Here is a 25,745-nt window from a genome sequence, read left to right as displayed (position 1 = left end):
AGGTATGTTGTCATAGCGACCATTTTACGTTAACTGGTTTGTAGTGTCTAACCCCGGGGCCAGGCGATTGCGGGGACCGTGTTGCCCGCATTCCCCGTCGCTTCCTGCGGCCGAAAGGCCAGACTGGGTCGGGGGAATCCGGCCTAGGCGTCCGCGTCGCCCGGTGCGAGCGGGATGGCTGCGGAAGAAGAGGACGAAGTGGAATGGGTGGTGGAGAGCATCGCTGGGTTCCTGAGGGGCCCGGATTGGTCTATACCTATCTTAGACTTTGTGGAGCAGAAATGCGAAGGTAAGAACTAGATCCCGAACAAGCCGAATATTACTGTCTGCCTGCGGGGCCTAGGACAGTTTTGTAGAAGGAATTGCATACACCCCTTCCCTAGTAGGGCGTTCGTTTGCAGACACGAAAGTGCGCACCAAGACCTCTCACTCACCTTGCCCTGAGCGCTTGTCCTGAACACAGTAGAGTTTAATCCCTTGTTCAGCTTGTCACTTCACCCTGCATCTTTCTTTCCCTCTCAAGAGGACCGTTTGGGTAACCAGCATCTTCCCCAGTTATTTGGGAGAAGCGTTGTTTTGCTTCGAGTTGCTTCTGAGCCATGAGATGTCTCCCTGTGGACTCAGTCTATGAAATGAAAACAAATTCACTCTGGCCGTTTTATCTGCAAAGAAGGACATTTGATTACCCCGGCAGGACCAAAGCAGGCGATTGGGAGGAAGACTTTTCTAAACAAACGAGATATACAAATGTGGAATTCTTTTGCAGGATCGGCATCAATGCTTTGTGATCGGTTCATATACTGTTCGTATCTGAGTTCATCTCAATCACAGACAATGTCCTATCCAACCTTTCTCGTGGTTATTTGCCTAGGCAATACTTGGAGGTTAGCAATATCCATCATCGGAACTTGTCTCTCAAGTTAGAGGGACTAGACTTGTTTGTAAAGATCAGTGAGATAGAGTTGGGTGAGTGAATGCAAGCTTCAAAGGGAAGGAAATCTTGTATACAGTTTTGCAGGATGAGTTGGCCTGCTTGAAAGGTGATGGGTTTCCAGCCTTTCGAAGTATCTGAATATATCTGACAGAGATTGTACTGCAATGCAGTTTGTCTGAGATTCAGCTAACAAAGGACTCTTATCCTGAATTGTCTTGCAAGGCTTCTCTTGAACCCAAGATTCTATGGATCTAGTAAAGAAAGAACTTTTTTTGATCAGTGAATCTTTTATTTTATTCTAACTATTAAAATTCAAACAGTTAAGTGTTTTGGCAGGCAACTTTTAAGAAGATTTGGAAAGCAAAGCAATTAACATGTGTTCCTCTGTAGAATTTAGAGTGCTGTTAAAAGGTTGATGAAACATGGGAAAAGCCTGACCTCCTGAAGGAGGGATTGTGTCACCCACTGATTTTCATCTATCATTGAGACTAAATCCTGTGGGGAAATCGTGTGGGGCATAGAAATGGTTTGGCTTCTATCCACAGTGTCAAGAGTGGCTACATCCTGGTAATAACAACTCTGTGCATTTTCACAGAGAAGCAAAGCTAGGGCTTAGAAAATGCACCACAATGTTGTGGTTTTAGAACTGAAAAGAGTTTAGTGAGCATTTGTATTGAATGCATGTGGAGTGTCACAGAGGACAAATGCAAAGTAAAGACTTCATCCTTCACTGATGTGGGGCTGCCTCAGGATATTCAAAGGTCAGGTTAGACAGCTCTGTGATAGCAACATTTCAGTATTCACTGAGTTACCTTAGACCCGACCCTAGGGATAGAAATGCTATCCTTGGAAACTCTACAGCCTACCATAGAAGGCACACATGTAAACAGTACATTATCAAGTACATAACTTTTAAAAATAAAGGCACTGGGGCAAGAGTGTTTGTTGGCAAACATGATGACTTGAGTCAACCCACTGCCCGCATGGTGGAAGGGGAGAGCAGGCCATTTGTAATATTTTTATATTTATATTTTATATCTGTATTTAAATGATTTGTTCTTTTACACCATTCTATCATTTTCTGATAAATGTAGTTTTTGATGATGAAGAAGAAAGCAAGTTGACCTATACAGAAATCCATCAAGAGTACAAAGAGCTGGTGAGTATTCCCCTGACTTTTGTTGTTTGAGAGGGCCGGCTGTCATGGCTGGCCTGGAACTCACTGTGCAGACCAGGCTGGCCTAGATCACACAGAGACCTATGTGTCTCTACCTCCCCAGTGCTGGGACAGTGTGGTATGTGCCACTACACTGGCTCCTCATTGATTTGGAGATTGTAAAAAAATTGTTTTTTTAAATTAAAATTCTTTGAAATTGTATTTGAGGTTTATTTATTTTATGTGTATAGGTGTTTGCTGCCTGCATGTATATGTACTATGTATGTGCCTGTGCTCACAGTAGTCAAAAGAGGGCTTTGGGTTCCTTGGAACCCCCTTCCATGTGAGTGCTGAGAATTGAACTTGGGTCTTCTGGACCTGGACAGACGTTCTTATGTGCCACCCCACCCCTGCAGCCTTCAATCTAGGAGTTCTTCCTGTCCCAGCAGTACTAACAGTTTCTTTCCTCAAACTTGTCATTTCCCTGAGCATCTTCCCAGATGATTTTCTGTCTCTTCTGTTTTAGACTGTAAGTAATGATTTATTGTAGCTATGGGGGTGTTTCACTTTTAAATTTTTATTTAGCTGGGGCCTCTAGGCCAGTGCTTGTACTCCCTTACTTAAGAGCCTCTGAATATTTTTTAAAAAGGCAATGGTCTTCTCATGGAGTCATACCATGTTCACCTTCATAATTCTGGCTGTCCTCTAGTAGAGGTAATTAAGCTTCATGTGATTCTTGGCAAGAAAATAAAAAGCTTCTCGTTGTTAATTTATTCTTGAAAGACATTATTAGTTCTGTGGCTTGTATAATGCTAGTCCAAAGAGCATTTTAAACAGGCAGAATGACATTTAGAATTTTCCTTTGTACATTATAAAGGTTAATTCTTTTCCTTTTAGGTTGAAAAGCTGTTAGAAAGTTACCTCAAAGAAATTGGAATTAATGAAGATCAGTTTCAAGAAGCATGCACTTCCCCTCTGGCAAAGACGCGCACATCACAGGTGTTAGCTTTTGTGTTACTCTGTTAATATTGAGATGTAACAAAAATCCCACGGCTTTCTTCAAATTAAATATGTTTGATTGTGGAGCTATAAGAGCTATTAGACATTGTGTGAGGTGGAGACAGTCACCTGCCATGTTCATCCATAACCACTTTAAGAAATAATATGGAATTAAAAATAAGCTTTCTGATTCCAGAGTTGGGAGATCACACAGTTTATCCATGTGCGGTTTCATTCCTGTAGGACCCTGATAATTCTGTCGTTGCCTTTTCTCTATTTGTAGCAAATGTGCAGTCTCTAGTTCTGGGGCCTCCTTGTGGAACTACTTTTGTTTATTTTTTATGTGAATTGGTGTTTTACCTCCATGTATGTATGCACACTGTGTGCATGCCTGGTGTCTGTGAAGGCCAGAAGGGGGCTTTGGACTCTCTGGAAGTGGAGTTAGGGCTAGCTGTGAGCTGTCATTTGGATACTGGGACTGAACCTGGGACTTCTACAGGAGCAGCAAGTGCTCTTAACTCCTGAACCATCTCTCCACCTCGTCATAAAACTGGGGTGAGTGGCTAGTAGGTACGTTATTAAAAAAAAATGCTGGGGTTGGGGATTTAGCTCAGCGGTAGAGCGCTTGCCTAGCAGGAGCAAGGCCCTAGCAAGGCCCTGGGTTCGGTCCCCAGCTCCGGAAAAAAAAGAAAAAAAAAAATGCTTATTGAGCATTCTTGTGAATTGATAGGCTTTTTAAACATATTTGTTTGTTTGTTTATTTTGAGACAGGGACTTGCCCTGTAACCCAGGTCAGCTTCAAACCCATTGTCTAGCTTGGGCTGGTCCTGAACTCATACTTTTCCTGTTTTACCCTTGCAGGTTTGAGATTACAAGGATCAATCACCTTGCTCACTTCTCCAGTTGACACTTTAGACACCTTGTTGATGTTATCTCACTTTATCTTCTTGGCACTATTTAGCTTCAGCCTATCAATGAAGAAAGTAAAGTAGAGAAGTAGGAAGTAGGCACTGCTGTAGGAGTGTACATCCTAGGCAGTCTACCTCTATGCCCTAGCTTGCTTTGCTTCCTGTCTTCTAAGAAATAGACTATATTTGTTTAGCAAAATAGTCAATGAGGGTTGCTACCCTAGGCTCTATTTTCAGCTTCGCCCTTTTATAATTCTTCAATATGTCATGTACTGTCATCCATTCAGGCCCCTCATAAGCACGTATAAGCCTTTGCTTATACTATTTCTTTTTAAAGATTTATCTATCTATTATGTGTAAGTACACTGTAGCTGTCTTTAGACATACCAGAAGAGGGCATCAGATCTCATTACAGATGGTTGTGAGCCACCATGTGGTTGCTGGGATTTGAACTCAGGACCTCTGGAAGAGCAGTCAGTGCTCTTAACCACTGAGCCATCTCTCCAGCCCTGCTTATACTGTTTTACTCAGGGTTTCCATTGCTGTGAAGAGACACCATGGCCAAGGCAACTGGTCATGTATAAGTAAAGGACAACATGTAATTGGGGCTGGTTTACACTTTCAGAAGTTGAACCCATTATCATCATGGCAGGAAGCAAGGCAGCATGACAGACATGCTGCTGGAGGAGCCTTGATCTGAACGTAATGAGGAAGAGACTGGCATCCTCAGGCGGCTAGGAGGAAGCTCTCTAAGGTCATCCCCACAGTGACACACTTCTTGACAATAGTGCCACTCCCTGGACCAAGCATATTCAAACCACCATGCCACCCCTTAATTTAAATGTACTGCCCCCTCCCAGTGCTCTACTATTCTCTTCTTAGCCCAAAGGAATTAAAAAAGTATAAATGCAAAACTTCTTTGCCCATTATCTTCCAGCCAGTACTGAAAGATCCGGGATACAACATTTGCAGTAATATTTCCTTTGAAGGATTTTTGTGAACCTTAAGAGATGATGTATGTCAAACTTTTAGTATAATGCCTGTTGGGTGTTAAGCGGTCTCTGAGTAAATTGAAGCACTTCTTAATTAGCTGTGGCTATTTTGGTGGTTGATTAGCAGTGTGCTGACAGGCCAGGGTCATGGGTTCATCAATCCTCTGTGGACTAGTCAGCATTATTCTCTGCAGAACAGACTCAGCTGCTGCTGACTGGCAGCAGTGACTCAGCATTGAGCTGTCAGTCCTCCTGATGACTCAGCACTGAGCTGTCAGTCCTCCTGATGACTCAGCACTGAGCTGTCAGTCCTCCTGAAATGCATCTTGGAGGAGCACTGTGATGAGTGCTTCCCAGTCACACAGGAAATCAGAGTGAGTTCTAGTGTGTCAGTCTGGGTGCCTAAAATCCACTCAAGGAACATGAGTAGCTTAGGAAGTATTTTTTGTTTTGGTTGATCTGGTATTAATTTTCTAAATTTTCGTTGAATTGCACTGCTAAGGGGGACTTGCAGAAGAATGCTTTTGGTTCATTTCAACATGATTAGGCCTGGCACATGGTCCTGGCATGCTTATGTATTAAAGCAGCAAGAATAGCAAGCATTGTACCAGGTGAGGTGGTACAGTAACAAAAACAGAAGCCTGCATGCACAGGTACACAACACTCCCCTTCCTCCCCCACCAAAAAACCCAAACAGCCAGGAGGTGGTGGCCCACACCTTTAATCCTGGCACTCTGGAGGCAGAGGCAAGTATATGCTCACGTGTAAGTGGAGGTCGTAGAAGGACTTGGTGGAGTCAGTTCTCCGACCACGCTGGCCCAGAGATTGAACTTAGGTCATCAGACTGCAAGAGTGCTTTATCCAGCTCACCTTTAACAGCTTGCTTTTCTGTTATGTGGAACTTGTAAAAACTAGTGATTTTGTGAGTGTGTGTGTGTGTGTGTGTGTGTGTGTGTGTGTCTATGTGTTTGTGTGTGTGTGTGTGTGTGTGCATGCATAAAAAGACTATAAACAAGCTTACTATAGCAAAAACCAGGAACTTCTACATAGCAAAGAATAGAAGTTTGTTTTGATGTTTAAGTTGATTTACTTTTGTCAGATGGAAACTAATACTTGCAAAAGCATTTCAATATTATTTGGGAAGGTTATGCTTAATTTTAATAATTGACATTATTAAGAATATATAATATATACATTATATATAATATTATCACTTAATTTCCAAAAGCATACATAACAAACACTGTTATATATATTATATATGAGTGCTAATTAATATAAAAAGTAGACCATTTTTAGATCAATTTTAGGTTTATAGAAAATTGAATGGATGTTTCAGTTCTTAAGATCTTATATTAGTATAATATGTTTGACATACTATGGAACCAAGATTGATACATTATTTCACACTTTGTGTTCTGTAACTGTAGTTTTGCCATATACCGTTCATATGTCCACCATCACATTATCATAGAATATAAAGTGTCTGACTCCAAATATTTTCCCTCCTGGCCTAGTCCCTGTCTCTTGACAATAACTTTTCTTTTCTTTTTAAAACTATTTCATAGCATTTTAAAATTAATTTTTTTATTATTTAAGGCAATTTTAAATTTAAATATATTTTGATCCTATTTTTGCCCCTCTCCCAAGTCCTTCCAGTTCCTCTCCCTTCCTATCTACCCAATTGAAGTTCTTTCTCAAAAAAACAAAAGCCCCTCAAAACAACAAACCCCCAAAACCAAGAAAACAAAATAAAACTACACCAAGAAGGAAAACAAACCAACCCCCCCCCCCCATCCCCAGACCTCTAATCAAATGAAAGCACACACAGAAAACCTGTGGAGTTCATTATGTGTTGTTGTCAGCTACTCCTGAACTTGAGTGAGACCTGTCCTGGCATGGTTGATCCAGTGTTAGCTGATCTTCAGGGGGAAACTGATGTTCCCTCTCCAGTTCACATTCACCCTAGTGGCTGGGTCCGTCCGTCCGTCCGTCCGTCCGTCCGTCCGTCCTTCCTTCCTTCCTTCCTTCCTCCCTCCCTCCCTCCCTCCCCCCTGCCTCCTTCCTTCCTTCCCTTCTTTCCTTCTTAAAGAAATATAAGAAAATAAAATATAATAAGAAAACAGAAACTATCACATCCAAGTTGGACAAGAAAATTCAACAGAAGGAAAAGAGCCCAAGAATTGGTACAAGAATCAGAGATCCACTTGTTCACACACTGTGGCGTCCCCTAAAAACACTAAACTGGAAGCCATAGCATGTGGTCTGTAACTATTAGAGGCGTTTACGTTCGTTATGTATGTATTCAAGGCTTGCGTTCTGTTTGGCCATAGAAGAAACTGCCACACTGCTTCCCAGCAGTGGGTTAAGACCTATGTAGCTGGTTGTGGAGGGTGTCGAAATGTCAGTATTAAAGGTCTCTAAACTGAAGTGTTTATGGCTGTGTGGACCTGTGCTATAGAAGAAGGCTTTACTGCAACCAGGGTTCTAAACATGAAAATGCTAACTTTGTACTGTGTGAGGCTGTGCGTCATCACAGACACTGACTGCTTCAAACACCTTGGCCAAGCTGAAGACTATTGTATGTTATGGACTGTGATGTCTTTACTGTCAATAGAAGCTCAGTGTGCTTAGAGAAGCAGAATACTTCATAGAGAAAAGATACTATTTTCTTATTGTCATTTCTCAGCAAATATCAAATTAGTGTATCTTCAGAGTTTATTGTTTTAGAATGTTTGATTTTAAAAATTGCTATTAGAGTTGCAGTTTTAAATTTCAACAAAATGTTGTTGAATGAATTTTGGCTTGAAATTAGGACAGATTTTCCAATAACTTCTGAAATAGGGCCTAATGGTGCTTTCACCATTTGTACTACTTACTTATGTGGAGTGGTATTCTGAGCATTGATGATTATAAAATCAGAATTTTCATCAATTCTGAAAAAAACCTGAAGTTGTATGTCCTCTGGTATCAAACATTCAGCAGTAATTGGTTCTTTTTTATAAAATAAGCACACCCACCCTATTAATATGCAAACCTGCTCTTGTACTTAACAAACGAAAAGTTATATGCATGGTACATGACTTTTCTGCTTTTGAATTCTGTTCTTGTGTGACTGTTTTGCTTGCATGTATATGTGTGCACCATGTGCATGGCTTGTGTCCATGGAGTCGAGAGGAGGGCATCAGATTCCTAGGACTGGAGTGGTAAGTTCAGAGGTGCTGTGTGTGTTCTGGGAACCCAGTCTGAATCTAACAGTGCTCTTACTCATTGAGTTTTCTCTCTAGGCCTGAGTGTTTTCCATCGTTGCAAGTAAACTCTCATGTATCACAGGCTGGTCTCCAGTTCACAGTGTAGCTGGAAATGACCTTGAACTTGATCCCTTTGCTTCCACCTCCCAAGTGCTGAGATTGGAGACTGTCACCTGTGGGTTTTTACATGCTAAATAAGTACCCTACCAACTGAGCTATCCCCAGTCAAAGAATTGTTTTAAAGTAATTTTTTAATGTTTTACTAACAGTAAATGTTTGGTTTGATTTGGGTTTAATTTTTTTTATTAATTACCTTTAACTATGTGTGTCTGTACACCAAGTCCAACTGTCTCAGAGGCTGAGGTGTTGGAGCTCCTAGAGCTGGGATTATACACGTTTACAGTTATAGATAGGTGCTGGGAATTGAACGTGGGTCCTCTGGAAGAGCAGCAACCGCTCTTAACCGCAGAATCATCTCTCCAGCCCCAAACAAAATGAGTGTTACTTCTTCCTTTCCAACTGGTTAAAACCAAAACCAAAACCAAAAACCAAACTTATTTCATTAGCCATGAATGGGAATTGTGAGTAAGTCATCTTTGCCTTATTTCTGATCTTTGTGGGAAAGATCTCTGTCTTTTTCCCCTCTTGAGGTAGGGTCTTGAGTAGCCGAGATTGACCTTAGCCCCACTATGTAGCCCAGACTGGTCTTGAACTCCTTATGGTCTTGCCTGTACATGCCAAGAGTTGGGATTACAGGCATTCACTACCAAACTGTGTTTAGATGTCTTAGGTCCTGAAGAGATGGCTCAGCTGTTCAGAGAATTTACTGCTATTGCAACGGCCCCAGATTTGGTCCCCATCATTCAGTTAAAGTGGCTCATAGCTGTCTGTAACTCTAGTTCTAGGGGATATGAGCCACACTTTTCTGGCCTCCACAGGCATCTGTATGGATATAATGCTCATGAACGAACTTACACAGGTGTGTACACACACTTTTTTTTTAAAAATAAATCTTGAAAATAGGTTATCTTTATAAGGGTGAGGAACTTTGCTGAGAAGATTTTGCTATTTTTAAATACACAAATGGTTGTCAAATTTTATGTAGGAGTGCTGTGTCTGCATGTATACCTACTTGCCAGAAGAGGACATCAGATCCTTTTGTAGATGGCCTTGAGCCACCATGTGGTTGCTGGGAATTGAACTCAGGACCTCTGGAGGAGTAGCCAGTGTTCTTAACCACTGAACCATCTCATGAACTGCAGAAGCTCTTTTCTATGTTTATTGACAGGGTCAGTGGCAGTCTCCAGTCTGTTAATCTCTGATATAGTGAGTTATTTTCAAATGTTGATCTACTTTGAATAATTAGAAAAAAATCCCAGGTTGTTATGTTATATAATTCTTTTTATACATTGTTGAAATCAGTTTGCTAAAATTCTTTTGGGCATATTTTCATCTCTGACTTTTAGTTTTTCCTTTCTTGTAAAGTCTTTATCTGATTTTGGGATTAGGGTAGTATTGGCCTCAGGAGATGAGTTACTATGTATTCTCTCTGCCTCAGTATTCTATAAGAGATTGTTGAGCAGTAGTATAGTCTCTCGCTCATATGTTAGGTGGGATTTGGTTTTGAACTCATCTTGACTTTTCTGTTTTATATAGTTACTAATTATTTTTCTTTTGTCTCTCTTCCTCCTCCTTCTTCTCTTTTCCCTCCTCTTTTCTTTTTCTTTTTCTTCATTTTGGTTTTTCTCTGTAGAGTCCTGGCTGTTCTGGAACTTATTCCATAAACTTACTCAAGGCTGACCTTGAACTCACAGAGATTCTTTTGCCTCTGCCTTCTGGGTGCTGGGATTAGAGGCATGTGTGTGTCACTATTGTCTGACTGATTAATCTTTTAAGTAGTCATGATTTATCTATTTATATCATCTTGTCATCATACTGTGAGTCTTGGCCAACTGTGGTCATCAAGTTTGGCCACAAAGTTGTTACCTATTTCTTCATTCTTTGAATGTTTGTAGTTGAACAGTGATAGTTCTTCTTACATTTTTTTTTATATATCTGATCATACTGTGAATTTTAAAGTATGGTGTTAGCTGTGGTTTTTGTTTTCCTTTTGTTTTCTTGAGATAGGGTCTGGAGTAGTCTAGACTGGCCTCAAAGTCACTATGTAGCCCAGATTGCCTTTTTCTTAGCTGGGTCAACAGTCCATCAATTTCAACAAGCATTTAAAGAACCAGAACACTGGCTCAGCAGAGAGCTCTTTTCGAGGACCTGAATTCTGTTCCCAGCATTCACATTAGGTGGCTTACAACAACTATGATTCCAGCTCCAGGGGCTCTCACATTCACAGAGTTACAAATAATGAAAATAACACTTTAAAAAGACCAGAACAATTCCTTTTATGCTTACTGTTCAGATTATAAAATGTTACTTAATTCATTTAATATTTGTGAATTAGTTATTATTATATTTGTTTTATTCAGAAGCAAATGTTTTAAAAAAGATTTTATGTGTACTGTGTATATAGTGCCTGCTGAGGCTAGAGGAGGGCATTGGATGCACTGGAACTGGACTCACAGATGGTGTTAACTATAATATGGATGGTTGGAATTGAACCTGGGTACTCTTACTTGTGGAGCCATCTCTCTAGGCCCCAGAGACACATTTTTATATCATAATATATTTAAAATGAGATTGTTTTGCATAATTAATAGTGTTATTTAACTGGTAGTTTTTTCTAAGTGATATATAAAGCAATGTCCTATTTTATTACTTTTCAGAATCCTAGAGTCCATGAAACACTACATAAATTCTGTGTTATTTTTATTGATGCTAAGGATTAAATGATATCCAGGGTCACAGATCCACTAGTGCCTATAGTTAAATCAGATGTAGGCTTTTGATATCAAGCTTCTTTTCCTTCCATGATATGCCAATGTTTTTTAAACCTTAATGCTTTAAGAGTTACTCTGTGGAGATATGTGGGCATACATCCTGTAAAGCTTATATAGTTTTTAATGTCTAAAACAGGGCTCAGGAAAATGCTTTATTAACAATCATTTTTCTTGGATTTATTAAGTAGGGTCAAAGGTCACAAGTACAAATTCAATCTTTAAGAAAATTTGTGCGACATATTGCTATCAACAGCAGTGCCCATAGTTGAGTGTGGTGGCTCAGACCTGTAATCCCAATACTTTGTCTCAGGAGGCAAATTATAATTGAGTTTGAGGCCAACCTAGGCTACAAAGTGAGACCCTGTTTCAAATGGCCAAAAGTTCGATAGAATAGCAATGCCATTTTAAAAGTTAGATAAAGTACTTGTTGTTAGTATTAGGCCAGGATGCCCAACCCCCAAAAGGGGATTCAGACAGAAGCTGCCCATATTGGTTTTAGCACTCTCAGTTCAAGTTTGCCATCCCCTGCCTTGAGATTCCTGAAAACCTCAGCAGAAGTTAAGGAAGTATTTTATATTTTTCTTCATAGTGTACTCCTTGAAGGTGCCTCTGAGAACCACTCTTGCCTTTACCCTTGTTATACTGCACATCTAGAATGTGTTGAACTGGTTTGGCTGCTAGAGGAAGGGCTCATCTGTTTCAAGGGGAATTCTTTGATGAGCTGTCTTGTCGGTGTTCTTTGTAAGAACATCGCCTTTGCCTTCTAGGACACAGTACCTTCTTGGTTACTTCTGCATGATTTTGTGTGGTCAGCTTTTCCATTCATCTCAGGTAGAGCTGACAATTAAATTCTGATAAGACAAGATAAGACCTGGGTGCTTCCTTTGGGTATTTCCATGCACTTCACTCTTATTCTGCTCATTAATTAGCTTAGGAATTGGCTTGTTCTTGGCAATGTGTAACGTTACTAATAGTTAAGGAAATATTTATATATGTAATCTATTGATAGATACTTTTATTATTTTTTTAAAGATTTATTTTTATTTTATGTGTAAGGGTGTTTTGTCTGTATGTATGTCTGTGTACCACATGTATACCTGATGCCCTCAGATTGAGTTACAGATGCTGTGAGCCACCACCGTTTGGGTGCTAGGGATTGAACCTGATGCTCTGCAAGGGCAGTGATCTTTGTTATCCAGCCATCACTCCAGCCTCACTTTTATTCTTCACTTACTATACGTTTTATAATTCCTAATCTAATATAATCTCTGACATATATTTTTTTTTCTTATAAGACCCTAATTTTTGTTTATTTCCTGAATCAAACCCAAAGTAAATTTCAGGAGATAGGATATAATTGGGCTTTAAAACTCAAACCAGATGGTCAAGTTTTCCATTTAACACTACCTGGTTTGGAGAAGGAGCCTACCTGTCTCACTCCTGGAGACTTGCAGGTTGAGTGAGGTAGCTCCTGAGAACCTTATTTTAAAGGCTTAAAAATAAAATCATAGCAGGGTATAGCTATGCACCCTGTAATCCCAACACTTAGGAGGCCAAGGCAGGAGAATTAGGAGTTTGAGGCTACATAATGAAACCCTTTGTTGTGTATTTCAATCTTAAGATTGTCTATTTGAGTCACCTAACCATCATAATGATGTAACATCCATGAATTAATATGCTGCTTTTCAGTGGAAATAATTTGAATGTGGGTTAAACAGTTTCCAAACTTAAATCATTTAACCTCCAGACTTCCTCCCACAGGCCATTTTGCAGCCTGTGTTGGCAGCAGAAGATTTTACTATCTTTAAAGCAATGATGGTCCAGAAGAACATTGAAATGCAGCTTCAAGCCATCCGAATAATCCAGGAGAGAAATGGTAAAATACTGAAGTTAGGAATCTAAGTACTAACTGAATTTGTTTCTGAAGTTTGATTTTTTTTTCTAACAGTCTTAAAATAGTTGGCTACCTTTTATGCATTTATTTCAAATGTGAAAGTGTTTGTAAAAGATTTAAGAATATAAATTTCCTAATTTAGCATATGGCATCTCAAACAAAGAAGACAGTTTGACTTACTGACACTGTAGTCTTGTGAGAGCTTACTCTCCTGCTCAGCCGTTGTGCTAGTTAAGTGTTGTGTCTGTTGTTACTGTTATGAGCAGGTGACGGTGACTACTCTTCTGCTTGTCACTATTAAGACCTTAGTAGGAAATGGTTCTCTGGTGTCAGTAAGCATTGGGTCAGCCATCATGGGTCTGGGGTGGGACATAGTCATCTGTGTCTTAAACAGGTTTCCAGGTGTTGCTGGACCTGTTGATCCTGTCCACAGTAGGGGCCAGCACTTTACTAGTCTGGCAGCAAGCTTGTTTCCTTCTTTAATGGTTTCCTGAAGGTATGGGAGCTATTTAATAGCTTTAGTGCGGTTTTAATCTTAAGGGTGTAGAATGTGCAATAACTAGGGTGTGCTTTTATTTTGGGGGAAGGAACACTTGTGCTGTGTTGCACATATGTTGCTCAGAGGACAGCTTCCAGCAATGTGTCCTAGGAATAAAACTTAGGTCCCTGAGCCATCTCACCAGCCCAACAAATAGGGATTCTGTGGGTATGAGACAAATATAAAAATGTTGTAGATTTTTGGCCATGTGAGTAGAGCCTTACCGTTTGGAGCCAGCCACTACCATAGCTGTGCTTTAAAGTTAAACTCCTTTTCACTGTAGGAAGTCATAGAGCTAGAGTCTATTATTAAGAGACTACCTTGACCCCGAAGAGTATGATACAATGTGGTTACTTCGAAGTAAATACATTTGGAGGAGTGTCTTTTTTTTGTTGTTCTTCCATTCTTTGTTTTGTGAAGTCCTCTCTTCTCAGTACTCCCTGAAACTATGCTTTAATTTGCTCTGTGAGATAACTGCTTTACATTTGTAAGGCTTGTTTTGAGAAGATAAGGCTTATAAAAGAAACAGTGAACCTGACCAGTGGACTGTAGTTTTCCAGTTTGTCATTTAAGGAAACTTGATTTTTATAAAAAGAACAAATACTTCTGCAGTTTGTATTTCACTGCATGCTTCAAATTGCCAAGAATAGTGCATTCCAGTGAAAATGGTCAAGCAGTTAGACATCAGCCTCTGTCTTGTTAATCAGGGTTACGATTGCTGTGATGAAACATGTGAACAAGCAAGTTGAGGAGGAAAGGGTTCATTCAGCCTGTGCTTCCAGAACTCTGTTCATCATCAAGGGAAGTCAGGGACCTGGGGGCAGGAGTGATAGAGGCCATGGAGGTGCTGATTACTCAGCCTGCTTTCTTATAGAACACCAGCCCATGGATGGCACCCATTAAGAAAGTGCCCTACAGCCAGGTCTTATGGACGCATTTTCTCAATTGAAGCTCCTTCCTCTTAGTCAGCTCTAGCCTGTGTCAGGTTGTTATAAAATATCTAGCAGAGTCTCTCACATGAAGAAGTCCAAATGAGGAAGACAAGTCCAGAACTGATCGCTCTAGTGCTCAGTGATGTTTTCAAGGCCTCTGACACTTGACATATTTATACTCTGATATCCCCAGCCTCTTTTCTTCTGCTTCCAATGCAAACTCAGTGTTTTGTGAGGAAAGGAATGTTTCCTGTGTGCATTCTTTTTGTAAAAAAGGTAACATCTCATGCAAACTCTCTAAGAGCCTTTGCTCAGGCCCTATTGCTCAGGCTGGGTCACTTGCCTTAAACTGGAAGGGAGGAGAACATTGTGATAGCTGGACCTAATCAGGGACCAGTCTTCTCTCAGTGATGGCTGCCTGATGACTGCATGGAGTCTGCCTTTACTGGAAAAGGGGTGGATGATGTGGGATAATTACTGCTGTCAACCCACAGTATGGGACAGTTTGCCCTATGTCTAAATTTAAACTAACATTTGCATCCAGAGATTTGGAAATTTTATGTCTTGTAAGAAAAATTCAAAGGCTTTCTGGATTTTTGTTCTCAAATGATTTGGAGAAAATGCAATTTTGATGGTTTAAAGAATTTCATACAGTTGTGTTGTTCCTTGCTGCTTTTAATTCTCCATAGAAAGGTTGCTAGGAGGAAAATGATTTGGCTGAGCAAAGTAATGGTTCAGAGTGATGAGTTTACAGGTGTGACTTTTCTGGTGTGATGCTGTGCTGTGGTTTCCAGGTGAAGTGTACATGTATTTTTCTGCTGCTTCTTTACAAATGACTGCTCTTAGTACAATGTTTAGTTCAAAATGCACGTGAACATCAAGGAAATTACAATGATAAAACTACTTTAGAGCTAATCCAGATTCCCACTGCATATGCATTTGCATGAAGAAATGGAGGGTAAAAGAAGGTGCACTCTGCTAGTGCTGTAGAACATGGAGAACACTCGTAACCAGCCTGCCTAAACAGGGAGGTACAAATCAGTTAAAGCAGTTAAAATTACTTCCTGTGAATTTGTGTTTTCAGGGGTGAGGGGAGTGTGGGGTGGAGGTTGGCACATTTGTGACTGAAAGCAATTGTCAATACTGAACATGCTTCAAGAGCAGAGATAGTATCATTGATCTTTATGTTGAGCACAAGTTTAGCACATGCTGTCATTGCACATAGTAAGTAGGGACTTTTCACTATCGTCGTAGTTCAAATGGAGAACATCAATCACCCTTTAATGAAGCACTCTTCTCACTTAAGGCTCACCTTTAAAGCATGCTGTTAACTCTGGCTAAGTGGTATCAGTAGGATATCCTCAGATGCAGTGTGACAGTGGAAGACCATAATGTCTATTATTTATTATTTTTATTGTATTGCCATACAGTTTTCTCAAGTTAAAAAACTTTTTAAAATTAATTGTGTGTGTGAGAAATAGAAATAGATTGGTTGCTAGATAGAGAAAACATGAGTGCCTCCATGATGTGGTGATCAAAGAAAACTGTTAGAGACTCAAGCTCAGGTCGTTAGGCTTGGTGCAAGGGTCTTTACCTGCTCAGCTATGGCTCGATCACTCCAGCTTTTTGTTTGTTTGTTTTTTGTTTTGGTCCTGGGAATTGAGCCCATGGGCCATGAGTGCTTTTTAAGGGCTCAGCCACTGAGCAATATATTGGTTTCAGTCATTGCAATTTTAGATAATAAACACAAGTTATTACTGAGAGATAGTTCTAGCTAAAATCAAGACTGGTTTTCGTTGGGCTTAGCCCCCAAAATTTGAGAAAGTTAAACAGAAGATAATGAAAAAGATAAGGCTTGCAGTTTTTTAAAAAATGATACATTCTATACCAATTTGTACCCCATGGACCATAACAGTGAAAAGAGTGTTTTCAGTTAAGTTGATGGTCTTCCACATGGTATTTTGCTTTGAATAGGTGTGTTACCTGACTGCTTAACTGACGGGGCAGATGTGGTCAGTGATCTTGAACAAGAAGAGATGAAAATTCTAAGAGAGGTCCTCAGGTATGTGTTTTCAAATGAACTGTTAATATTGTTGTATATGATCAGAATGTATATGAACTTTTCCCTAGAAAATACTACCAACCAGCAAGACCAACAAAATGATTTCTTAAAAGCTATGTATACACAGCTTGAGTGGCCCTTATTCAAATGTTTAGGACTGAATGTTTCAGATTTTGGAATACTTGCACAGCTCACAGATAAGCAACCCTAGCCAGAAAATCTGAAATCTTTTGAACATTCTGCTGATGTGCCAATGTTTTCTTATTTTAGAGCATTTTAGATCTTTATGTTTGATGTCCAATTTGTATTATATTTAATTGAGAGAAAAATATTTTCATCTCACTTATCCTAGATCAGTCCAATGGAGAGGATTTCCCTATCTTCACCCCCACATATCCTTTATCATAGGATTAAGGGACTAGCCACCAATGGAAAAAAAAACTCTAATAGCGGCCATGATTGATGGGGAAGAGTACTAGATATTGATATTGACCTGAACTAAGTTGAGCAGAGCTCTCCCTGTCTGCTGTATCTCAATATTAGAGGCCACTCATGCTGGTGTTGCCAAGCAGGAGGCTGGGCATCTGACCTATCTGTTTCAACTGCAGCTGAGGAGTGAGTACAAGGGTTGAGCTCAGATAAGTACTCGCCAATCACTTCTTCATTTCAAGCAGATGCTTGGTATGGGGTGTGTCACCCTTTAACCAAGAAAGGCTAGTAAGCTTAATTTCCCTTTGTGGGATTTTGGAAGGGAAGTGTCATAGTAGCATGCAATCTTTAAATCTGTGAGAATGTGTTTGGCTTAGAAGAAGAGGATGCCTGTAGTCACTGTGTTTTGACTGGTTGCATTGACTGCCTATAGAACAGGCTGACCTTGAACTCACTATAACCGAGGATGACCTTAAATTCTGGAACCTTCTGTTTCTGCCTTCCAAGTATTGGGATTTATAGGCATGTCCCTACTACTTCTGGCTAGAATGAATCTTTCCTGATGGAGTTTGTCATTGAAATGTGGTTTTAGACCATTCATTTGTATGCTAACGTAAGAAAGAGGGTTCAGGATTTCAAATTTGTTGGTTGTTGTTCAGCTAGAATTCAAAAGGTAAACTGTACAGTGTATTGATATTTTGCTGTCTGTTGCAGCTGACTGTACAGCAGGGTTGTACAGATGGCTCGTCCCTATCTTTGTGGTAAAGCTCCTTGCCTATACTATAATGCCAGGTTAACATGCTGCATATTTGTTCTGTGATGAAGAAGAAGACTTACTTTTTAGCCAGTTAGTGGGGTGCATACCTGTAATTCCAGCACTTGGGTGGCAGGTGCAGGTGGATCAATGTGAGTTCAAGGCCAGGCTGATCTACATCGGGAGTTCTAGTACAGTCAGGGCCATAGGGAGACCCTGTTTCAACAAAACAAAACAAATTTACTTTTTAACTTTTTTTATATTTCAGAAAATCAAAAGAAGAATATGACCAGGAGGAGGAAAGGAAACGAAAAAAGCAGGTGCTTATGGGATGTAAATGCAGCAGAACTGTATCTCACTGCCATTTGCCTCTCACTAAGTTTACATTTGTCTTCTACTGTGAACATTTAAGCTTCTATAGAACACCTCAGAGTAGTCAGATTTCCTTGGAAAGTCAGAGTTTAAACTTTTATCCTTTTAACTTTTGGTCTGTGCAGGTTCTGTGTGTGTCTTGTGTGGATGTATGAATGTTTACATGTGTGAGCACACATGCTTGTAACTCTGTGTGCGTGCGTGCGTGCGTGCGTGCGTGCGTGCGTGCGTGCGTGTGTGTGTGTGTGTGTGTGTGTGTGTGTGTGTGTGTGTTTATGTGCTGATGTCAGATGGCCTCTTCAAACTCTACATTATCTTCAGGCAGGGTCTCTTGCTGAGGCCAGATCCCATTTGCTGGGGGAATACCTCCTCCATCTTCTATTGAGGGATTAAAGGTTAGCTGCCGTGCCTGTGTGACTTATAAGTGTTGTTTGGGGGATGAGAGTTCTGGTCCTCATGTTGTGTGGCAATAACTACTCACTGGGCAGTCTTTCCCAGTCCTTTTTAAAAAGAGTTGACTTGTTTGACAATTTCACCCATGTATATAATGCACTTTGGTCATATTCACTTCCTTATTTTCTTTGACCCTTTCCCTCTAAACCCCTTCTTCCTAACAAGCCCCCTTACTTGCCTGAGGGTAATTAATTAGGACTGCTTACATGATCGTTGGTGTGAGGTTACTTTCTTCATCAAGGGCTCCTACACCAATGGGGGAAAGGACACCTGGCAGTCATTAACTGCCAGTAGTTCTTCACTTAGGGCCAGTCCTCATGAGCCTTTGCCTTTTGCATGCTGGGATATTGAATTGTTCTTGTGCAAGACTTGAGTTCCTGCATGCAGCAGCCATGTTATATCCAGAAGACAGTTTCCCAACACTCCTCCCGTTCTCCATTTCTTACATTTTGAGCCTTGAGATGGGGTTGGCAGTATGATATAGGTATCCTGTTTCAGGTTGAACACTTGACAGTCACTTATTCTCAGTACTTGGACTGGTCATGTGCTTCTATATCAAGTACTGTATTTGCAGAAAGAACCAGGGCATGAGAGATGGCTCAGTGGTTCCTCTGACAGACTTCCAGTTCAGTTCCTAGAACCATTTGTGGCTTATATTGGTGACCTCAGTTTTAGGGAATCTCTTCTGGCATCCTCTTCTGACCTCCATGGATAACAGGAGTGCACGCAGTATACATACATACATACATACATACATACATACATACATACATACATACACACACACACACATACACATATACTTACAGGCAAAATACACACGTAAAATCAAGATAAATTCTTAAAAAACAAAACAAAAAACAAAACACTTGTGAGACTGAGAGCAGCATTTACCTGTGCTGTATTTGACAATTTGTCCATTTAGCAGGAAGACACTAGTAGGTTCCCCAGCCCAGGACCTCCCCAGCTATGGGCTTTTGATGAGATTTATTGTACCAGGCATGAATTCCCTCCTCTGTTTTACCAGAGTGCTTATCCTGACTGGTAGGTCAGTATTGCAGCTTTCAGAGATCACATCTGGGTAAGAAAATGATACCTTATGTTTTGTTTATTTTTGCTTTTGAGACAGGGTCTTACTATGTAGCCCTAGATGGCACTTAACTTGCAGATCTGCATACCCCTGCCTCCCAAGTGCTGGGATTAAAGGTGTTTACTAGCATGCCTGGCTCAATACATACTTTCTTTCAAGGGCATACTTCATACATTTTTATAAAGTAATACTGATGCTAGGGATGTAGCTCAGTGACAGAGATTATACCTAATCTATGTGTCCTAAGGTCAATGAGGTCAATCTCTAGTCTTTTCCCCACATCCAAATTCAGAATTCTATTAGTTTAAATTTGTTCACTTTATAGTAGTTGAGCAACCTATTGGTTACATTTCATGGTAAAGGCCCAGAGTATCATATCAAAAATGATAGTATCATTCATATACTAGAGAATTCTTTATAAAGTTCATTGTAGCCCTCCACTAGAGCTTGTCTTCATTGCTATTCTTTTGCTGTGAAGAGACAGCCATGACTAAGGCAACTTATAAAAGAAAGCATTTAATTGGGGCTTTGTTTACAATCTCAGGGTGGGTCTGTGACCATCATGGTGGGGGGCATGGCAGCAGGCAGGCAGATTGGCATAGTGCCCAAGCAGTAGCTGAACTTAGGCAGCAGGCAGGGAACAAGACTGGGCCTGGTATGGGCTTTCAAAACCCCAAAGCCTACCCTAAGTGACATCTCCTCCAGTAAAGCCACCAAATGGGAACCCAGCATTCAAATGTAAGAGCCTATGGGGTCCATTATTATTTAAACTACCACAAGCCCCTCCTACTCTTTAGAGTTCTGATTTATCTATGTTCACTCTACCAAAGAAAAGTAAATCCCGTAGTTTCCTGTATGCAAAGAAAATTAAGAGAATTTTACTTTCCCTGTTATCTTGACCCTTTATTCTACTGAAATAGCAGGCATGGCTTTCAGCACTGGCTACCTCCAGGCTTCATCATGAATGAAGCAGGGTCACAGCCAATGGTTTACATGCTTCTATTAAGAGTCAGTTCTGTGATTCCCATTTTGTCCAAGGATATGTTAAATATGAACCTATGACTATGGATAGGTTAACAGGTAGAAGATGAGGCTCACCCTGTGCTGCCTGCTTTCTGGCTCTCTGCCTCTCATATTCTCTCCAGTATCTCTGAAGGGAAAAGGAGACCTAACACAAACCACTAAAAAGTCATTTCCTTTTCTCTGTCCTTCTAAAGCTACAATACATCCTTGTATCCCACCACACTGTCTTACAAAAACTTGCCTTACTCCATTTTACCCAATATAGAGAGAAGGGATGCTTTCGGGTGTTAGATTTTTATATTTTTGAGCACATTTTTAGTAAATAGATGAAGAAAATTCCTGGAATATTAATTATTTTTTAAATGTAAAATTATATGAGGGAAATGAGTGTAAAATTATGAGAAGACAATTTTAACTTCCATTTTATATGTAAATATTGTTTCTTGAATATCACACTCTAGGGGTATACATTTATTTTCATATGAGAACTTTATTATGAAATTTAAAAGCATGAAAGTACATATGCTGACATAATGAACCCCAATTATCTGTTACACAGTAACCAGGGGACTAAGATTTAGAGATCTGTGAGTCAGCTAAAGAGCTAAAAATGATTTTGTTTTCTTATATTTTTAATGAAAAAAGAATTAAAATAAAACTAATTAAAATTATTTCCAAGATGAAATTAATACTTCATTTAATACTTGCATTTTGGTAATGAAATAAATGAACTTGTGGCTTTATCAGCCACAAAGTTCATGGTATATTTTATTTGGAAATTGTAAATTAGTGGATATATATATATATATATATATATTCACACACACACACGTAGACAAAATACACATAAAAATCTAAAAAAAAAATTAAAGGAGCTATACGATGTTAAATGTATTTTCTTTAAAATTGGAAAATAGAATCTCCTGTTCAGTGACAGTAATGTTTTTAAATAACATCTACTGAATTGGCTAACATCAATTTTTTTTCCTTTTAAAATTATGTTGTGGAATCGGAAGTCATCAGAGGGTAAAATGGAAGAACCGCCCATATACACTAGCGAAACTGCAAAACTGACTAACTCCCAAGGGGATGGTGAGCACTTTGTACAGCCGTCCTCAGGTAAGCTTGAGGTGTACTGAAGTTTAACACTGAGAATGCCATGCTTCAGAATGTGTTTGTACTCAAAGTTCCCCACGTTTAGTCTGTTTGTAGGTAGGAAATAATAGCCTGAAGTAAGTACCATTTCCACATTTCTAAGTGAAGCCTGCAATCTAGACAGTAGTAAACAGTTCTCTTTGAGGGAGCTTTTATACAATGTCAATAGCATATAATAACATTTATACTGTGTGCTGGAAGCACAACTTGGTAGGATAATATTAAGAATTACTTTATAAAAAATTACTCTAAGGGAGAACTACATAATAAGAGGCAGCCATTTTTCTAGATGTTTAATTAGAAATTATGTATGTAAAGAAAATGCTAGATGAACTTGTTGATATGTACATATCTGCTTTAAAGAGTTTGATTTGAATATTGTATAGGAGAACTGCAATAGAATTGAGTCATGATCATGAGTTCATTTCATTGTGTCATGGGTTTCCATGGTTTTAAATATTTTCTCAACTGAAAAGATAACAAATGTGAGGTAGAGGTTTTGCGCATTACTTTTTCCTTTTTTCTAAATTAGAAATTTAAGAACGTGACTTAACAAGATTTCTGAGCTCTTAAGTGGTAAAATTATGACTTCTGATCCTAAATGCTATTTCTTCTCTACTGGCTGGCCTTGAACTCAGATCTACTTGCTTTAGCCCGGTTAGGTGCTGGGATTAAAGACACAGGCCACCACCACACCTGGCTTTTTACATTTACTTTGTAAAACTGGCATATCTGATGTTCTGTGGATCACTTCATGTAAGGTGATGGTACCCTAGTGAGAAGTCCTAATTTGAAAAGAATTGTTGGACTTGCAATTTTTTTTCCATTGTTTATGTCTTCCCTTGGTTACTACTAAAATTAATAATTAGATTTGTTCTTTGATGGAGTTGCCAGAGATGGGTTGATTATTTCATTAGACTTTCTGATCCATTCTTTAAAAACCAGGCTTCAGAGCATGTATGTCCACATCTAATACATTCAAAGCCTGGAGAGTGTGAGTCCATGAATTGAGTAGACATGTTCACATTCATGAGCACCTACCTTCTCCAGTTCTGTGGTTCCATGAGTGGCCATTTTAACTGAATCTGAATGTGAGCAACAATTTATTTTAACTCATTAGGTTCTTTGGTCCTTGCCTAGATTGTATGGAAGTGCCAGCTCCAACTCACCTTTTCATGGAGACTTTCTCTACTTTCCAACAGTTTTCTTCAGTCTTCTTGCAGTGTAGCCAATCTGCTCTCTTTGGGCTGCAGCAGTGGTCCTTGTCAAATTTCTTTTCTGGTTTTACACACCTGGAAGGATTGTTAATCCTGTGAGGTGTGTACCATGGTCTTCCCTCATGATTTTACTTATTTGTATCATTTTAAGTCTTTCCTTGTCTCACTGTTTCCTTTTGCAGACCATGTAAATTAAAAATGTTTTTATATTTTAATTTTTGGTGTGCACGTGTGACTTATGCAATCTGTGTGCCATGTGAGTGCTTATTCATGCCTGCACATGTAGAAGGCAGAGGTTGAGATCAAGTGTCTTCCTCTGTTGCTTATCACGTTGTTTAAGGCAGGGTCTTTCATTAAACCTGGACTGGCGAGGCGGGCAAGACCAGCAAGCTCCCAAGATCCATTTGTCTTGGTGGTTGATGTCCTCAGCTAAGCTTAGCTTTTTAAATGTGTGGTGGATCCCACAACAAGAACTTTTCTCACTGAAACATCTCCTAAGCCCCAGGCCCTTAAAAAGGATTTACTTGTGTGTGTGAGAGAATGCCACTGTCCACGTGTGCATGTGGGCAAAGAACAAGTTGCAGGAGTTGGTTCTATCCTTTTTTCCTGAAGATCCTGAGATCAAACTTATATATCTATATATCTCATCATGCTGAGTGGCCAGAAACTTAACTCTGTGTCCTCTTGCCAGTCTTATTTAATCATCTAATTTTCTAATAGAAAACAGACTACAGAAACAACTCAACTGTTAATCATACCTTTTGGAATAGATCTCACAGTACACAATGCTTATATTGCAAATGCTTTGAAGTTTCTGCTTTAGAAATGTTTACTTTTTTTTTTCTGTACATTGGTAGTTACTTTTAGTATGTTATCACAACCAAGCTGTTTCTGTTGACACCTAATTAAAAAAAAATCTGCTTTAAAGTTGTTCTTGAAATGTACAGTCACATACTTAGAAGCAAGTTTGGAAACCAAAGATGTTATTTGTAAGGGATCAGTGTGCTGTTTGAATTATGAAGTACTTATGTATTGCCTAAATGGTGGTTCTTATATATTTATAAGAATTAATAAGTTATAAGATCTTAATTGGTCTCATTGTTTACCACTAGAAGTTAAAGTGCATTTTACTAATCAGTCAGTACAACCCTTGGCAAGAAAGATGGAGTTGTTGCCTGAAACTTCCTCACTCACACAGAAAGGTCTGAAGATCCCTGGCTTAGAGCATGCAAGCATGGAAGGACCAATAGCAGTAAGTGAAAGCTGATTTACTTTGAGCAAGGCACCTGGAACCATGCAAGGTCACACACTTGTCTTTGTTATGATCTTGGAACTTAGATGTCTTGGTCATGTGTGTTGTGGAGTTGAATATAGACAATCCTTTCTCTTATCTGAACCAGAATTTGTCAGCACTTGGAACAGAAGAGTTACGTCAACGAGAGCACTATCTCAAGCAGAAGAGAGATAAGCTGATGTCCATGAGAAAGGATATGAGGGCAAAGCAGATCCAGAATACTGAGCAAAAAGGAAAGCCTACCAGGGAGGCGGAGGTACGGCTAGTTTTAGTATAGTGACTATGCAGACCATGGGAAGAGGTTGTTTGTGCAAGAAAGCCTCCAATGAATTGTTTGATGTACTCAAATTAACTATGAGCTAGTCTAACAACTAAGTCTTCTCTCGGGAGTTTAGATGAAAATTTTGTGATGTAGAAATAATCATTTCATTATACATTTTTGTTGACTTCCCTTGTTGAGCTCTTAGGGTATTTTTGTGTCTTCAGCCATCTGAAATGTTTGCAATGGTCTGTCCATACCCCATCCACACCTTCCCGATGCTTCTCCAAGAGATTCAAGAAACTTGAAGAAACTTGGCTGTTAACTTTTAGTTTTACTAAAAATGCCTTTAATCTTTGTTGTTTTGAAGTATGTTGAGAATTTTAGACATATAAAAGCTAATTGTAGCCATTTCTTTTTTGTCTTCAAGGAAATGACAGAGAAGCCAGAAATGACAGCAGAGGAGAAACAAACTTTACTAAAGAGGAGATTGCTTGCAGAGAAACTTAAAGAAGAAGTTATTAATAAGTAATGTGAAAAACTAGCAAAACAGAAACCCAAATTTTCTTAAAAATAAATTATTTAATCCTTAAAGACTATTAGTTTCAAGCAAATACTTGGTTTTCTAAATGCAACTGTGAACTATTATTAAACAGGTAAAGGGCAAGAGGTATGGTGGTGCATGCCTATAATCCTAGCACCCACGCTAGGATGCTGAAGGAGGAGGATCAGGAGCTCTTGGTCCTTTCCAGTGTCAGAGCAAATTGGAGGCCAGCCTAGGTTACATGAATCTGTCTCAAATAACCAAAATAAATAAATTTAAAAATAAAACAAAATTTTGGATGTTTTCTCTTTAAAAGGGGCTACAGAAAGAAATTAGTTGATAGTGCATGCTTTCATTCATTTTTATGTAGACACTGTTTATAAAAAGCTTGACAGGGTCCCTGCTTTCACGGGGCTACTGATGGCCTGAAGAGCAGTGTTAGAAGGGAAAAGTGCAGCGGTAACATGGCACTTGCAACTACAATGCCTTGAGCAAGTAAGTTATAAGCTGATGAGGTGGCTGCATGAACAAGAGGGGTTGTACAGTTTAGGAAGCAAAGCTGAACTAGAACATGTGTGACTAGGAGGGTTAGTCATAG

At 39.5% G+C, this 25,745-nt stretch overlaps 1 protein-coding gene across 2 annotated transcripts; it reads left to right on the top strand.

Moving 5' to 3' along the window:
- On the top strand, window positions 1–25,439 carry Cfap36 (cilia and flagella associated protein 36). Of its 2 annotated transcripts, NM_001024866.2 has the most exon segments (10): window positions 60–289; window positions 2,029–2,093; window positions 2,988–3,089; window positions 12,893–13,007; window positions 16,470–16,557; window positions 18,009–18,060; window positions 21,695–21,797; window positions 24,163–24,302; window positions 24,451–24,600; window positions 25,034–25,434. In NM_001024866.2, coding segments are annotated over 10 exon segments (1,032 nt in total). In that variant the 5' UTR covers window positions 60–174; the 3' UTR covers window positions 25,136–25,434.
- Window positions 25,440–25,745: the final 306 nt, after the last annotated feature.

This window comes from Rattus norvegicus, chromosome 14 (assembly GCF_021556685.1).
Source record: "Rattus norvegicus strain SHRSP/BbbUtx chromosome 14, alternate assembly SHRSP_T2T, whole genome shotgun sequence".
NCBI classification, from domain to species: Eukaryota; Metazoa; Chordata; class Mammalia; order Rodentia; family Muridae; genus Rattus; species Rattus norvegicus.
This window is presented reverse-complemented; position numbering and strand designations above follow the sequence as displayed.

Coding starts and splice junctions, on each gene's coding strand:
- Cfap36 (XM_087582691.1), top strand. CDS start 175: ATGGCTGCGGAAGAAGAGGACGAAGTGGAATGGGTGGTGGAGAGCATC. Junction 290..2,028: donor TGTGGAGCAGAAATGCGAAG/GTAAGAACTAGA, acceptor TGATAAATGTAG/TTTTTGATGATGAAGAAGAA. Junction 21,798..24,162: donor CTTTGTACAGCCGTCCTCAG/GTAAGCTTGAGG, acceptor GTTTACCACTAG/AAGTTAAAGTGCATTTTACT.